General features: G+C 39.0%; 1 protein-coding gene across 2 annotated transcripts; it reads right to left on the minus strand.

Moving 5' to 3' along the window:
- Nucleotides 1-1124: 1124 nt before the first annotated feature.
- On the minus strand, nucleotides 1125-12020 carry SAP30L (SAP30 like). Of its 2 annotated transcripts, none has more exons than XM_081181159.1 (4): nucleotides 11766-12020; nucleotides 9723-9845; nucleotides 7340-7360; nucleotides 1125-5914 (listed from the first exon to the last, which is right to left on the minus strand). In XM_081181159.1, the coding sequence occupies exons 1-4, from the start codon at nucleotides 11949-11951 to the stop codon at nucleotides 5789-5791; spliced, it is 456 nt and encodes a 151-aa protein (XP_081037285.1). In that variant the 5' UTR covers nucleotides 11952-12020; the 3' UTR covers nucleotides 1125-5788. The 2 variants fall into 2 exon arrangements, with proteins under 2 accessions (XP_081037285.1, XP_081037284.1); XM_081181158.1 differs by having other exon boundaries at nucleotides 7262-7360; nucleotides 11766-12004.
- Nucleotides 12021-12270: the final 250 nt, after the last annotated feature.

Genomic DNA, 12270 nt, shown 5'->3' on the forward strand with positions numbered 1-12270 from the left:
ATCCCAAGAACCAAGCTATGAGCATTATAATGTAAAGCTCTCAGAAAACAATCCATTTATATAGTGGAAGCACAACAGCACACACTTGAACTATCCTTAGTGTGCTTTGTCCTTGGTGCCCCTTCTGCCAGCTTTAAGTGGATTCTTGAAGGCTCTTCTTGGTAACAATTTCTCAAAGGGTAGTTAAAATGGCTGATTACTAACATAACAACAGCAATAACCCAAAAAGAATAGAATGTGACAAGTTTACAAGGACAGGCATTTCACTATACTTTATTTATGTATTTATTTTAAAAACAGAGCTCTGTGTTCTCTATAATGTTCAATGAATTCTTGCAACTGAAATGTGACCTATTCTGACTATATAGTTGTGACAAGATTTTCAAGCAGTGCTTCCTGTTCAAACTGGTCAACATAAACAAATTGCTATTTTGCCTGTCATAAGACTAAACTCAAAATTCAACATAAATTTCAGATGATGCAGTGAAAATCTATAATATGTACTAAGACAGCTTTATCCTGGAATATATTAGTAGTCTATACACAAACACAATTATGCTATTTGATTTATGTTTGCATGCATCCTGCAATCCCTAAAAGCTGCTCAGGGCAGCTACAAATGGGCAGCTCTTGTTCTACGCCATACCTTTACCCATAGAACCATATAGGCTGAACCATATAGCGACTTATCCATATTCACAAAGTGAGCTTCTTGGCTGGCTGGGCCTTCAACACTGATCTCCTCAGTCTTAGTCACAACACTCTATCCACTATACCATTTACTATTTGTCATTGAGGGAAGCCATCTTTTTTCCTTTGCACCACCAGACAACTGTTCTTCAGCCTGTCCATGGTATTTGCTTGCACTCAAAATTGTAAGTCAGTTGGCAGACATCATGAGGTACATAATATGATTTGCTTCCAAGCTTTCAGTTTTCAAAATATGGAATACTGGTAAGCAACTGGGTATGACCAGGTCAAGTACAAAATGTCTGAAGTTGAGAAAAGGTTTTTTGCTTTTTCTTCCCGCATGGGTGATGCAAGTGTCTTCATATGCCCATCATTTGAGGATTTCAGCAAACATAGTATTTACACCTATAAATGAGTACATTTACAAGGAAAACTGCAACCAGCAAAACTGATCATTTATTAAAAATGCACCTCAGGCATTGACATCTTTGTCCAACAGCACAGAGTTTTAACTTACAGTGGAAGGAAGGATACACTATACATCTTAGAGAAAATAACTCTACAGTTTCACTGTAAGTCACAGGTTGCTTTAAGAGTACACAGTTATTATTTCACAATGAAAGCTTGCCTAAAACATTTGGCATAAAGATCAGAACAAGACATTGAAGGCCCACCAGAATGAATGAAGGGGAAGGGATGTTGTCTTCCTCCAGTAAGCCTGTTATATGTCAAAGGGGTGTAAAACACAGATAAGCAGGTAAGTTGTCATGTTTTTCTAGTGTGTATCAGGACAAGAAAGGAGGGATGAAGGCAACGTAATAAAAGGCAAACTCCATAAGCTCATGTTTTAAAATTGTAAAAAAACCCAAAACTACACCTCAAAAACAACCAGCAGGAAAAAACTATTGCTAAGCATTTCATTGAAATTGTGAGTTTAAGGCATGAGCCCCTTCCCCTCCAGAAACATTTGAAATCCAACATCTAAGGTATTAATAAACGAGAATAGGTAAATTCTACAGAAGAGCAAAAATTATCCTGCACCACTATCACACTTTTAAGAAACAAACAAATCCAAGCACACCCTTAGATTCACAACTGAGCATGTGGGATATTACAAGTGAGGGAACACTGATGTTCTGCTTCATTATAGCAGGGCCCTTTAATCAATTGTTCCAGTACAGAGATACTTCTTTTAGGATAGCTGTCCTGAAGATTCATCAGTCCCTCATCTCAACATACAGGGCGAAGTGACACTAGTGCACTGAATACAACAGTCTGCCTTTTAAGTCTTAGCAACTTTATCAAAATGCTTTTTTCTAATATGCCAAGGGGTTCCATCTTATTTACATTAGAATTTATCAACACGAGGTAAAGTGCAAGGCTCCCAAACCCACCCACCCCCCACAAAAATTGCATTTGGCTAATATATAGTTATCACAAAATTTAAAATACTGTTTTAGTAAGTTCTCTCTCAAGACAAGTCACCAATTGCTGCATTTCTGGGATATATCTTGCTCATGGCTTTTCAAGTCTGCTTTCGAAAATCTGAAAAAATATCCTAGCCATGAGCTACTTTGGCTTTGCTGATGTTTACACAGATACGTTTACTGATAAAATATTTCAGGTGGCGGGGGAAAAAAGGTTTGATTGAATTAGTCTATGAATCTAAGACTTGGGAGTTCTGCAAGAACAACTGCAGGACTTAACTTTTGAATCATATTTCATGATATGCCTTGCAAGACAAAATCTGAAATTTAGTGCAGGAGTTTGATATGCAACATTTATATTGCAGAAACACACTTGGACTTGCTTGATTTAGTTTCTGACTATTTAATCAACTGCACAATGTATTCATAAAAGTGTCATTCCAGTGCTATAATTGTCATTGCACATTCCCCATCACTTTGCTCTTTCCTTCATTCAATTCAAGGGATGAACAAAAATCCTTGCACTACTACAACTACAACTAATGCACCGAGGACCACCACATTTGATGGTTAACTTCGTTATAGAAGATGTGCCACATTAAGTTCTTTGGCTCTGATGCAAAGCCCATTAAAACAAAGATGGCCCTTCTGCTAGCTTTAAGTGGGTTCTTGAATGAGTTTGAAGGTTTCAAACAGATCTTCTTGCTTGGAGTTAAGTTTCATTCAGTATAGCTGTGGTCAGCAAAATAATCTCCCACACCTAATCTTAAACGTGTGAACTGTCACACCCAAGCCACAGTTTGTAGCTGACTAGCTTAAACCCCATGTAAACCATATAGTTGACAAGAATCAAGATAAAATGCAACCCACCAGTTTGTATGAACGAACATGTCAATGTGACTAAGTTCTCACATATTCTATTAATTTTAGAATATCCTTCACATCCTTTGAAGCTCAAAAATGCTGATGAAGGTTTTATTAAAACCACAAGGAATTGGATAATTTCCTTAAATGGCACGCAGCATAATCTGCCATTACATTAAACAACTGCATTATGGCGGTTTTTGTGATTCTACACTAGATGTTCAAGAATCACAGGCTTCTCCCTGAATATAGATATTGCTGTGAGCTGGATTCCTTTCTAGCATGACAAGCCATGAAAATGGCTTATTTTGTCTGCCATGACATTTGTTCAACCCTTGTTGGTCTAGCTGAAAATAAGGCATATAGAGATGTCTCTAAACTACAACAGGACTCAACAATTATGATATCAGCAATTGCTGATCTGCTTGTATAATGGATAACAATTACATTTTACACCAATTAATTTATTTGGGGAAATGATTTCCTTGATTTGATTTCCAAAGCCATGCCTAAAGGGGTAGCACCTGCATTTTTCCATAGTCATTTTGAAGCTGGCTGCTGAAACCCTGCAGTTATTTATTTACAAAAATTGAGACCTAACACTAAAAAATGTACATTTTTGGTCTAGAAGTGAGGCATACAGTGTGTCTCTTTGTTGACCATGGCAAAATTCCTCTAACTGCAAACATGAATATTCTGAAGATAAATCAAAAACTATGTCCTCAAGCTTCTGCTTATAAAGATTAATTGTGTTCTGGTGGTCAGTTCAATTCACTTTTCCCAGTGAAAAGAGAAGTGGCACTTTGTGTATCTGTTGGAAGTACATGTTAAATTGACATACCCTTTGCTGAAGCTGCCTGAAAATAACCACATTTAACGGTGGTATCCAATTAATTGACAGAATATGTATTCATGACGCATATCCATTGTTTCTTGAGCATCTATTTGCAACAGAAACAAACCACTGCAAATGAGTGTTGCATCTTTGAGACCAATTTTAGTTTTTTCATGCGCTTTGTCAGATTGAAAAGTATTTAAAAAGATAAGGCTGCATGGAACAACAAATAAATGTAAGGCTGAATTAAGCAGTATCTTTCCACACAGTTAATCACCATAGCATAACATGAGTTTGGGGTAGGGGAGAGATCTACTATTAGGATGCCAAAATACTCTTGAATGCTTGCCTATCACCTTATCCTCTGAGAAATTATCTTTGGAATAGATTTTCGTCATCTTGCACCGTACACTCACCTCTTACTTCAATACAAGACTGATGGATTTCAGAGGTGCTTAAATCTGTGCTTTTATAAAACAAATTCAAGGACTAGAGCAGCACAGGGCTGATATGATGCTCATAGTCTCCAAGTTGAATGTGGAAAAAAATTTGAAAACTACAAGAAACAGAGTGTTACAACTCTGACCTTCGGTAAAGTCTTACTTTAGACCAGGCAAGATGTAACTTTCTAAGCAAAATACAGTTCACCATTCATGTTAAGCAGTCCATCAAGAGGTCAATAATCTGTATATGTTGTTGGCCAGGACATAAGACGTTAGGTACCTGCAAGCCAAAGGTAGCAGGCCACAAGTTGTTGACTTATTTTAGACCATAGTGTTGCCTCCTCCACTGAAGAAAATGAGGAAGCTGTACACATGTGCAGTGCATAAGGAATTCTGGATTGGATAAAAGGTGAAGAGCAACATGAAATTTAAACAATGGTAACTTTGTCACTGCACATTTCAGGTGGCTGAATGTAGGAGAGAGAAGTGGATTGGCACTAATTCTCATTTCCAAAAATTAGAGTGAGCAGACATCATAACTGCTGACATCATAACTGATGTTTTGCATTGTGTGCATTCAAATGTCAAAGCATCAGATAGGCTAATGGATATCTGCCTAAGCAAGATCAGATTAGGTCTATAACTGAATATTTGGTTACAGATCTGGGCTGCACTCCTACACTCATTTTTCTGGAAGTAGACCAGTGGAACTCAATGGGGCTTACTTCTGAGTAGATATATATAAAATTGTGCTGTTAATCTGGTGCTTTAAATATTGATCAATGGCCCACAGTAACTTAAATAAAGCCATTTTTAGTATGGTGAAAAAACAGAATTAAATTTGTGCACTGCACTTTGCAAGAGCATTGTCTAAATTCTAACAGCTCTCAATTAAATGATTCTTTTTAAAAAAACAACAACACCTGAACATTTAACATTTTAACTTTTGTGAATTCACAAAATAGAAGTTCCAGTAGCAAATAAGCAGAGTTGGACAGTTTTAGTATTCTATTAAGACCATATACATACAAAAAGGCGAGGTTTAAAAACTTCTAGCACCCATACATATTTTGTCTCAAAGCAAGTAATCCTGTATTAAATACAAGTGGTGACCACACTTAAAAACAGGAACCCCAGACCAAGATTTTTGAATCAAAATTCCAGTGTCATGCCTGACCTGGACCAAGTAAGTCCTAGAGCCCTATATGGATATGGTATGATCCAGTTAAAGAATGATGAACTCATATCACATGCTGATAATCAAGAGATTAATTTTAATCCTGTGGACAGGCATTAGATTTGTCTTCTTGATTTTTCCTGTGATCTCCATCCCTTCAGTCAAGTATTAGGCTTTGAAAATTCTGGAATCATCACATATATTCATGTATTCTAATATTCTGGACCAAAAGTTTTCTGTATAATTTTCAGTTTGCACTTTAATTTACAAAAATGTTAACTCTTTTGTATTCATAATGCACCCGATGCTTCTTCAAATTCACATATGATTGTGTCCAAAACCTGCCTGATCTTCATTCAAGTTTGCTACTTTCTGACTTCTGATCCAACCTACTCTTGTTACTCTTTACCATGTATATGAAGTATGCAAGTGTCTCTTTCTCATTCACTGGGATGTTCCTGAAGTGACGGCTGACAGTCTGAAAGGACAAGAAAATTAGAAAGTTTTGTAATATGGAGCTAGCACATGGTCTGTAGCAGGGATGGAGAACATGCAGTCATCTAGAAGTTGTTCAACTCCCATATGCCAGGACAATAGTCAGGGATCATGGGGTTATAGTCCAACATCTGGACTTCATCTGGACCACATGCTCCCTATCCCTTGGCTGTGGTTTAGTCACAGATGGCTCTCCAAGGTCTATTGCATGTTGAATGTGCTTGAAATTTCTTTTCATCTCAATATTTCATGGAACGCTAAGGAGAAACGACAGTTGATATTTCCTATGACATGCAAAGCAGAAAATGAACCTATAGTACACATAACAACACCTTGCAGAAGCCCCTGAGAAACATAATGACCTACAGTATAAAACAGAGATTGCCCACTTGAACAATTATAGATGTCAGTTGATAAATCATACAAAACTTCAAGCCTGGTTGATAGCTTGGTGTTTGTGAGAGGAGGGTATTGGTTTGTACTTTGTATTTTGGGATCTCATTTTGTATTTTGATGTTGTGAACTGCCCCTGTGATCTTCAGATGAAGGGCGGTGTACAATTTTATTAATAATGATAATAATGTTTGGTGTTGGTAAAAAAAGCATGGCCTGGAAGAAAAGCATAATTTCCTTAAACGAACATGTGCTTTTGCCCACAGTTCCCTCAAGTTTCTTTTTAATGGACCTGTAATTTAGGTACTGGCCAACACTTTCAAGAACTGAATCAAATCCTCAGTTTGTTAACTGTCAATGCTCCTGTGCCAGGCAAAAGACACAGACACAGGCAAAAGTAAATTAAGAACAAACCTCAACTTACCATCATATTTTGTTAGTAAATAAACCATAAACACTGGTTCATATGTCATGGCAGACCAGCCTCTAAACTGTTCCCTTTGTTCAGGAAAGCAAGGAGCAGTGGGGGAGCATCACAAGGACTTGAGCAATGTGCTGTGCACAGGCATGCTACTCTTTCATATTAAACCATAGTTTAATTTAAACTATGGATTAATATGACATGTGACTGATGCAACATATGTAAACAAGAGAATGTTATTTGGTGGTGGTTTTTCCCTCTCAAAAAACTTGAACAATAAGAGAAGAAAACCAGCTTAATTTATTAGCTGAAGCATTTCAGGTCCTTTCACATTTTACCCTTTGAGAAGCACTAAGTATACAACTGAAGGCAGTGGTGCCATACTGACAATGTGTAGCTACATTAAGTAGCTACAATTATAAGTCAGTATTACTATAATAAAAATAAATAAGTTTGGTTGCGGTGGGTAAGCACAGTTCATATAATGAAAGCACAGAAGCTTGCTAGCCAACTTACTTCTGCCAGCTGAGCTTTATTCAGGCCAGGTCTGGTTTGCAACTTGTAATGCCTTTTATAACGACGCAGTGTGTTTACCTGAAGTTGAAACAAGTCGACCTGCAAAAAAGATGGCATTACTGACAATTAAAAGGTATAGTCTTTTAAAAAATATGCATCTATTCTAAGAAGAAATCTGTAAGAAACATCACCTGTTTTAAGGCAAGGAATTCCTGTTCAAGATACACAAAACAGGTAACTAGCATATAAATAGTGGGACACCAACAGCTCTGCAAGCACCTTACTTCCCTGTACTTTCAACAGAATGGTCTCTCCATTCTGTATGCGCTCTCTGGATTGTAGCCACCATATTGGTGAAGTGATGTGAATACACTATCCCAGTCATTTCTTTGGTGATACAGCAGGGTCACATTAGACTATTTGCCCTCTTAAAAGATTAAGGCTTGGATCTAGAGTTCCTGTGAGAGGGCAAGCCAGAGGTCAGTGGTAGAGCACATGCTTTGCACACAGACAATCATGCATTTCATCTCCAGTATCACCAGATTGTTCTGGGAGCGATTTTTGTCTGAAACCCTGGAGAACCACTGTAAGTCAGAATGGACAATGCTAAGCCAGGTGAACCAATAGTCTCAGCGTAAGGCAGCTGCCATGGTTTCTAACTTGCTTATAGGTCGCTGGAGGGAGGGAGATAAATTTTCACCAGTTACCCTTCTCACCTGCAGGTCCCATGATTCAGAGTGTTGGGGGACCGGTCAGATAAATGTGGGTGGTGGTAGTGTAAAATGGGTGAAAATCTCTTCCTCCTGCAGGAGCCTCTATTCCACAATAGTCTATTCCACAAATGGAAGAAGCCCTTCAACTCACTGAGGGGAACTCTAGATGCAACCCTATATCCTTATTTAACTTTCATTCAAAGTTAATACAATGTGATGTTCAAACAATCCCTAGCACTTCTTTTATTGATATGCTGCTATGTACAGGTGAATGCCTTCTGTGCCAACTTTTAAATGCCTGTTGGAAACTTTTCTATTCCGTCAGGTTTATGCAGGCAATTAAGAGTGCACCCCCCAAGATAGGCCACTGATTTTTTAAAAATCCCTTTTGCTTTTAACTTGCTTTTAACTTTATATTATTTATTGTCTGGTTTTATGTTTTTTATATTGCTGTAAAATGCTGTGGAATATTTTTATGATACAGGATAGAAATGCTTTTATAACTAACTAACTAACTAAATAAATAAAATATAGCCTGTTGAAGAAGTTGCATTTTTAATTACTTGTGTTTCAATCATAATTTGAGAAGTACAAAAACCATCATAACTTATGAAAGTCTATGTCACAAAGAGCAGGCTTTTCAAGCACTAAGTAAAAATCAGAAAGCATATCTCTTATCCAGATCTTTCCCTTCTGTAAACAAGTTTGTCACTTGCTTATTTATTATTTATTTAAGCCTTTTATGCCCTACCTTATATCTTGCCCAAAAGGCTCTAAGAGTGACCTAAAAAAATAAGTACCAAGATGGTCCTTACCCTTAGGCTCATAGTCTAAAAATGCATGACACACAAGGGAAAGGGAAAAGCAAGCTCAAGCACAAGTTATAGTCCTTATAATGTAGTGGTTGTTCTGGCTATGCTGATTAGCGCTGTCTAAAAGAGTAGCCACTTTTGACCCATGTCAGTTCTGGCTGTCTTGCCCTACCCCCTCAGTTCTTTTCTAGGAGCAGATCTGGTGACAGTATCCGGGCCAGAACAACTCCTGACACATAGGTCTTTCCTGAGATAGCTGATCAGATGAGTTAAAATCACCACAGTAGGGGATATGATAGTAAAATGTGATGGACAGTTTCTTTATAAAGTAGTACAAAAGTACACTAAATTTTGCAGGAAAGCAGGTTAGTTGTGTGTAGCCTACAAGAGCTCTGCTTTCTCTAAAAGCAACCTGTTCTTACAAATTAAATTTCGGAAAATTAATTTTCCTAAATGATAAGAGGCTGTTGGAGGTGAAGGCACAGGGATTATAACCTTACTTATTTACTATGTAACCTTCAGGCTGTAGATCAGAAGTGAGGACCCTCACATCTGGTGGTCAAATGTGGCCCTTCATGTCTTTTGGGATTATTTCCAGACCACAACCCTTCCTACTCCATACTCTATCCCCAGGCTACATTGTGGCTCTGCCTCCTCATCAAATGCTTTTAACTGACTGGAATGTGTCCTTGAAGTGTACCTTTTGCTCGCCTGGATGGAAGATAGAGAGGTGTGGGGTGTGGCTGCAGAAACCTTGGAATTACACTTGTTGCACCACCCACCCACCACTGGTATGTGGCCTGCAGAAGGTTGTTCATGAGAAACTTCAACCCTCAGGTTGAAAACGGTCCCCCACGAGGTTGACCAAGATGAATGAAAATACAATCAGGGTCAAACAGAAATTGCAACAATCTCCAATTTAATTATGCTACGTACCTCTGGGACATCAATCTCATGCTCTGGAGAGTCTCCCCCATCATCACTGGTCTTCCTCTTTCTTTTGTTTCGAACACTCTGAATGAAGTTCTTGTGGAAATCACATATATACAGATGTCCTACCTAACAATTAAAATTAAAAAAATCATGCAGTGAAATAGTACAGTGGTCACAATATAGCAGAGTGGAAGATTACATTGAAGAAATTACATTTAATTAAGCTGCAAAATATCACTAGCACAGACTTGGACTTTTTTTGGGAGGGGGGGGGGATTTGTTTATCTATTAACCTGCAGGCTGCTGAGAGGCAGAATACCAGCAACCCACTTAAATATCATGGGGCCTACTCCACCCTTTCTCCGTCCCTGATATATTGAGGGGCAAAGGTTTAAAAATAAGTTATTTGTGGTTTATGGCAGGCTGCTGCAGTAGTGCTAACAGCAGTCCACACCAAGGAAACAGTTCTCCACTCATTCCTACCCACATGCCTTCCCATTGCCAGAAAGGGAAGCAGTTCCTCCAATAAGGACTTGCAGAGGTAAATATGCTGAAGTCTGGGAAACTGAAGTTGTGGCTTAGAACTTGGAGCTGCACATGGAGCAGGTGAATTCATTCCTCCCTTCTATAGTTTCAGAATGGGACTTGGTATTCCAGAACCCCAAAAGATGAGCTGAGAAATTATTTGAAAGTATTTATTGAGCATTAGTTCCTAGTTTGGGACACTGCATAATTGTCTACAAATCAGCTTACAAAAGAAAAAGATCCAAGTGTGTTGGAAGTTGGTAAGTTACATAACAGGGTACCAAGTATAGTGAGGGTTTATTATGATTTGAAATATAAAGGTAAATTTATACCAGACTTACTTCTGTATAACTTACTTATTTTTTAGTCTGACAGCATATCAGTTACCTATTAGGCCTATAGCTGCTCCATGCATGTACAGGGCAGGGACAAAGAGGCAGTAAATTTCATTAACCACAATTTGAGACTTGAGGACTATTTCATTGTCTCCAGAGCATTACAGTTATCATTCTAGTGAGTAGGCATCTGATAACATCCATGAAAGCTTACACTACAGTTCCACAGGACTCTTATGCGTTTGCTGTAACATATTAAAGTTTTTTGTTACTTCAGGGTTGGAGATTTAACAGGTTTTTAAAACCAGCCCTTTCAAGGCAACAGTCTGAAATCTGCAGAGGCACACCAGTCAATTAAAAATACTGTACATGCAACAGCTCCCAGCAGTAATGCCACACAGTGTCAATAACAAACAGTAATACTGTATAGCCTTTGACAAAGAAGTGGATGTTTTATTGGTTCCTCAAACTGCCACTGATAAATGTCCTCTATATACCAGTGCTATATATTTACATAGCATTATAGACACCTCCACCCTTGCTCTTAAAAGCTCAGAACTGGTTATAACTTTTTACCTCGACCAGACATGATGCTGTCTTCCCTAATCTGCAATGTGTTGTGAACTTTGTGCAATTAATATCACTCTATCATGAGATTAAAGTGTATTTCCACTCTGAATTAAGTTGGTTAATTGTTGCTCCCATTTCTATTATTATATTTGTATGTATGATCTCTCTCTCTCTCTTTTACTCAGCATAACTTTATAAAGCTAGACTGGACAAAAATATAGTATGCAGTCAGAGACCACATAAGATGTTGTAGACTCTCTTCCTATAACAAAAAAGAAGCAAAATCTCTATCTACATGGGTTTCCACTCTAGAAACATAAGACATAAGTACTGTAGAGGCAACATGCTCTCATTTCAACTATTTTTTAAAAACCAGTTATAGTTATTATAAGTTACAGTGAATGCAGTTTGTGTACTGCTAAAGCACTGCTCATCTCTAACGATGGGCGGCCTGAAAACTGCAACCAAAAGCCTCCACAAACCTTTCGCAGCTTTTGCTGCAGCAGCTAGCTATTAGATCAACACCAACAACATCTGAGATTATTCTCAGGAATGGGCAAACACAGAGAAAGCAGCACATCGAGGCAATCCCACCCCTCACCCCAGCACAACTCACGCTTTTGTCAGTATCCAGCTTCAGCTTTTTCTGGGAGATGCTCTTCTGGATCCTCTTGCTGAAGGAGGCATTGCCAGCCGGGCGGACGCAGCGGTCCCCGTCGTCGATAAGGCAGCAACTCTGTCCGTAGAAAGGGGTGGTGGGAGGCCCATCCCGACTGTCTTCCTCAGTGCTGAAACCATTCATCGCAGCCTTCCCCCAGCCCCGCGGAGAGAAAGCGAAGGCAGGCGGGCAGAGACCCTCCCCGCCTCTGGGCTACTTCGCCCGGGTTTTGCGAAGCCTCCCCCCCCCCGCCTCCTTCTGGCCTATCCGACCCTGGGCTTATCCACCTGCCTTAAAGGGACATTGCTAAGCAGGCTGTCAGCAGGACACTTCCTCCCCGCGCCCCTTTTACAGCCTTTCTCAGCTCCCCCCCCCCAGGAAACCTCCACCTTTTCCTCTCTCTCTCTCCCTCCCCCCACGTCGAGTGTGTCACACCGCGAGGGACCCACAAAAACCGTCTGTG

This window comes from Podarcis bocagei (assembly GCF_964188305.1).
Source record: "Podarcis bocagei genome assembly, chromosome: 2".
NCBI lineage: Eukaryota > Metazoa > Chordata > Lepidosauria > Squamata > Lacertidae > Podarcis > Podarcis bocagei.

Bases quoted from the DNA above. Each gene is read 5' to 3' on its own strand.
- SAP30L (XM_081181158.1), bottom strand. From the start codon at position 11,951: ATGAATGGTTTCAGCACTGAGGAAGACAGTCGGGATGGGCCTCCCACC. The intron at 7,361-9,722 runs GTACGTAGCATA...TCTTTTTTGCAG, and splicing joins ATGAGATTGATGTCCCAGAG to GTCGACTTGTTTCAACTTCA. The intron at 5,915-7,261 runs GTAAGTTGGCTA...TTGTCCTTTCAG, and splicing joins ATAAAGCTCAGCTGGCAGAA to ACTGTCAGCCGTCACTTCAG.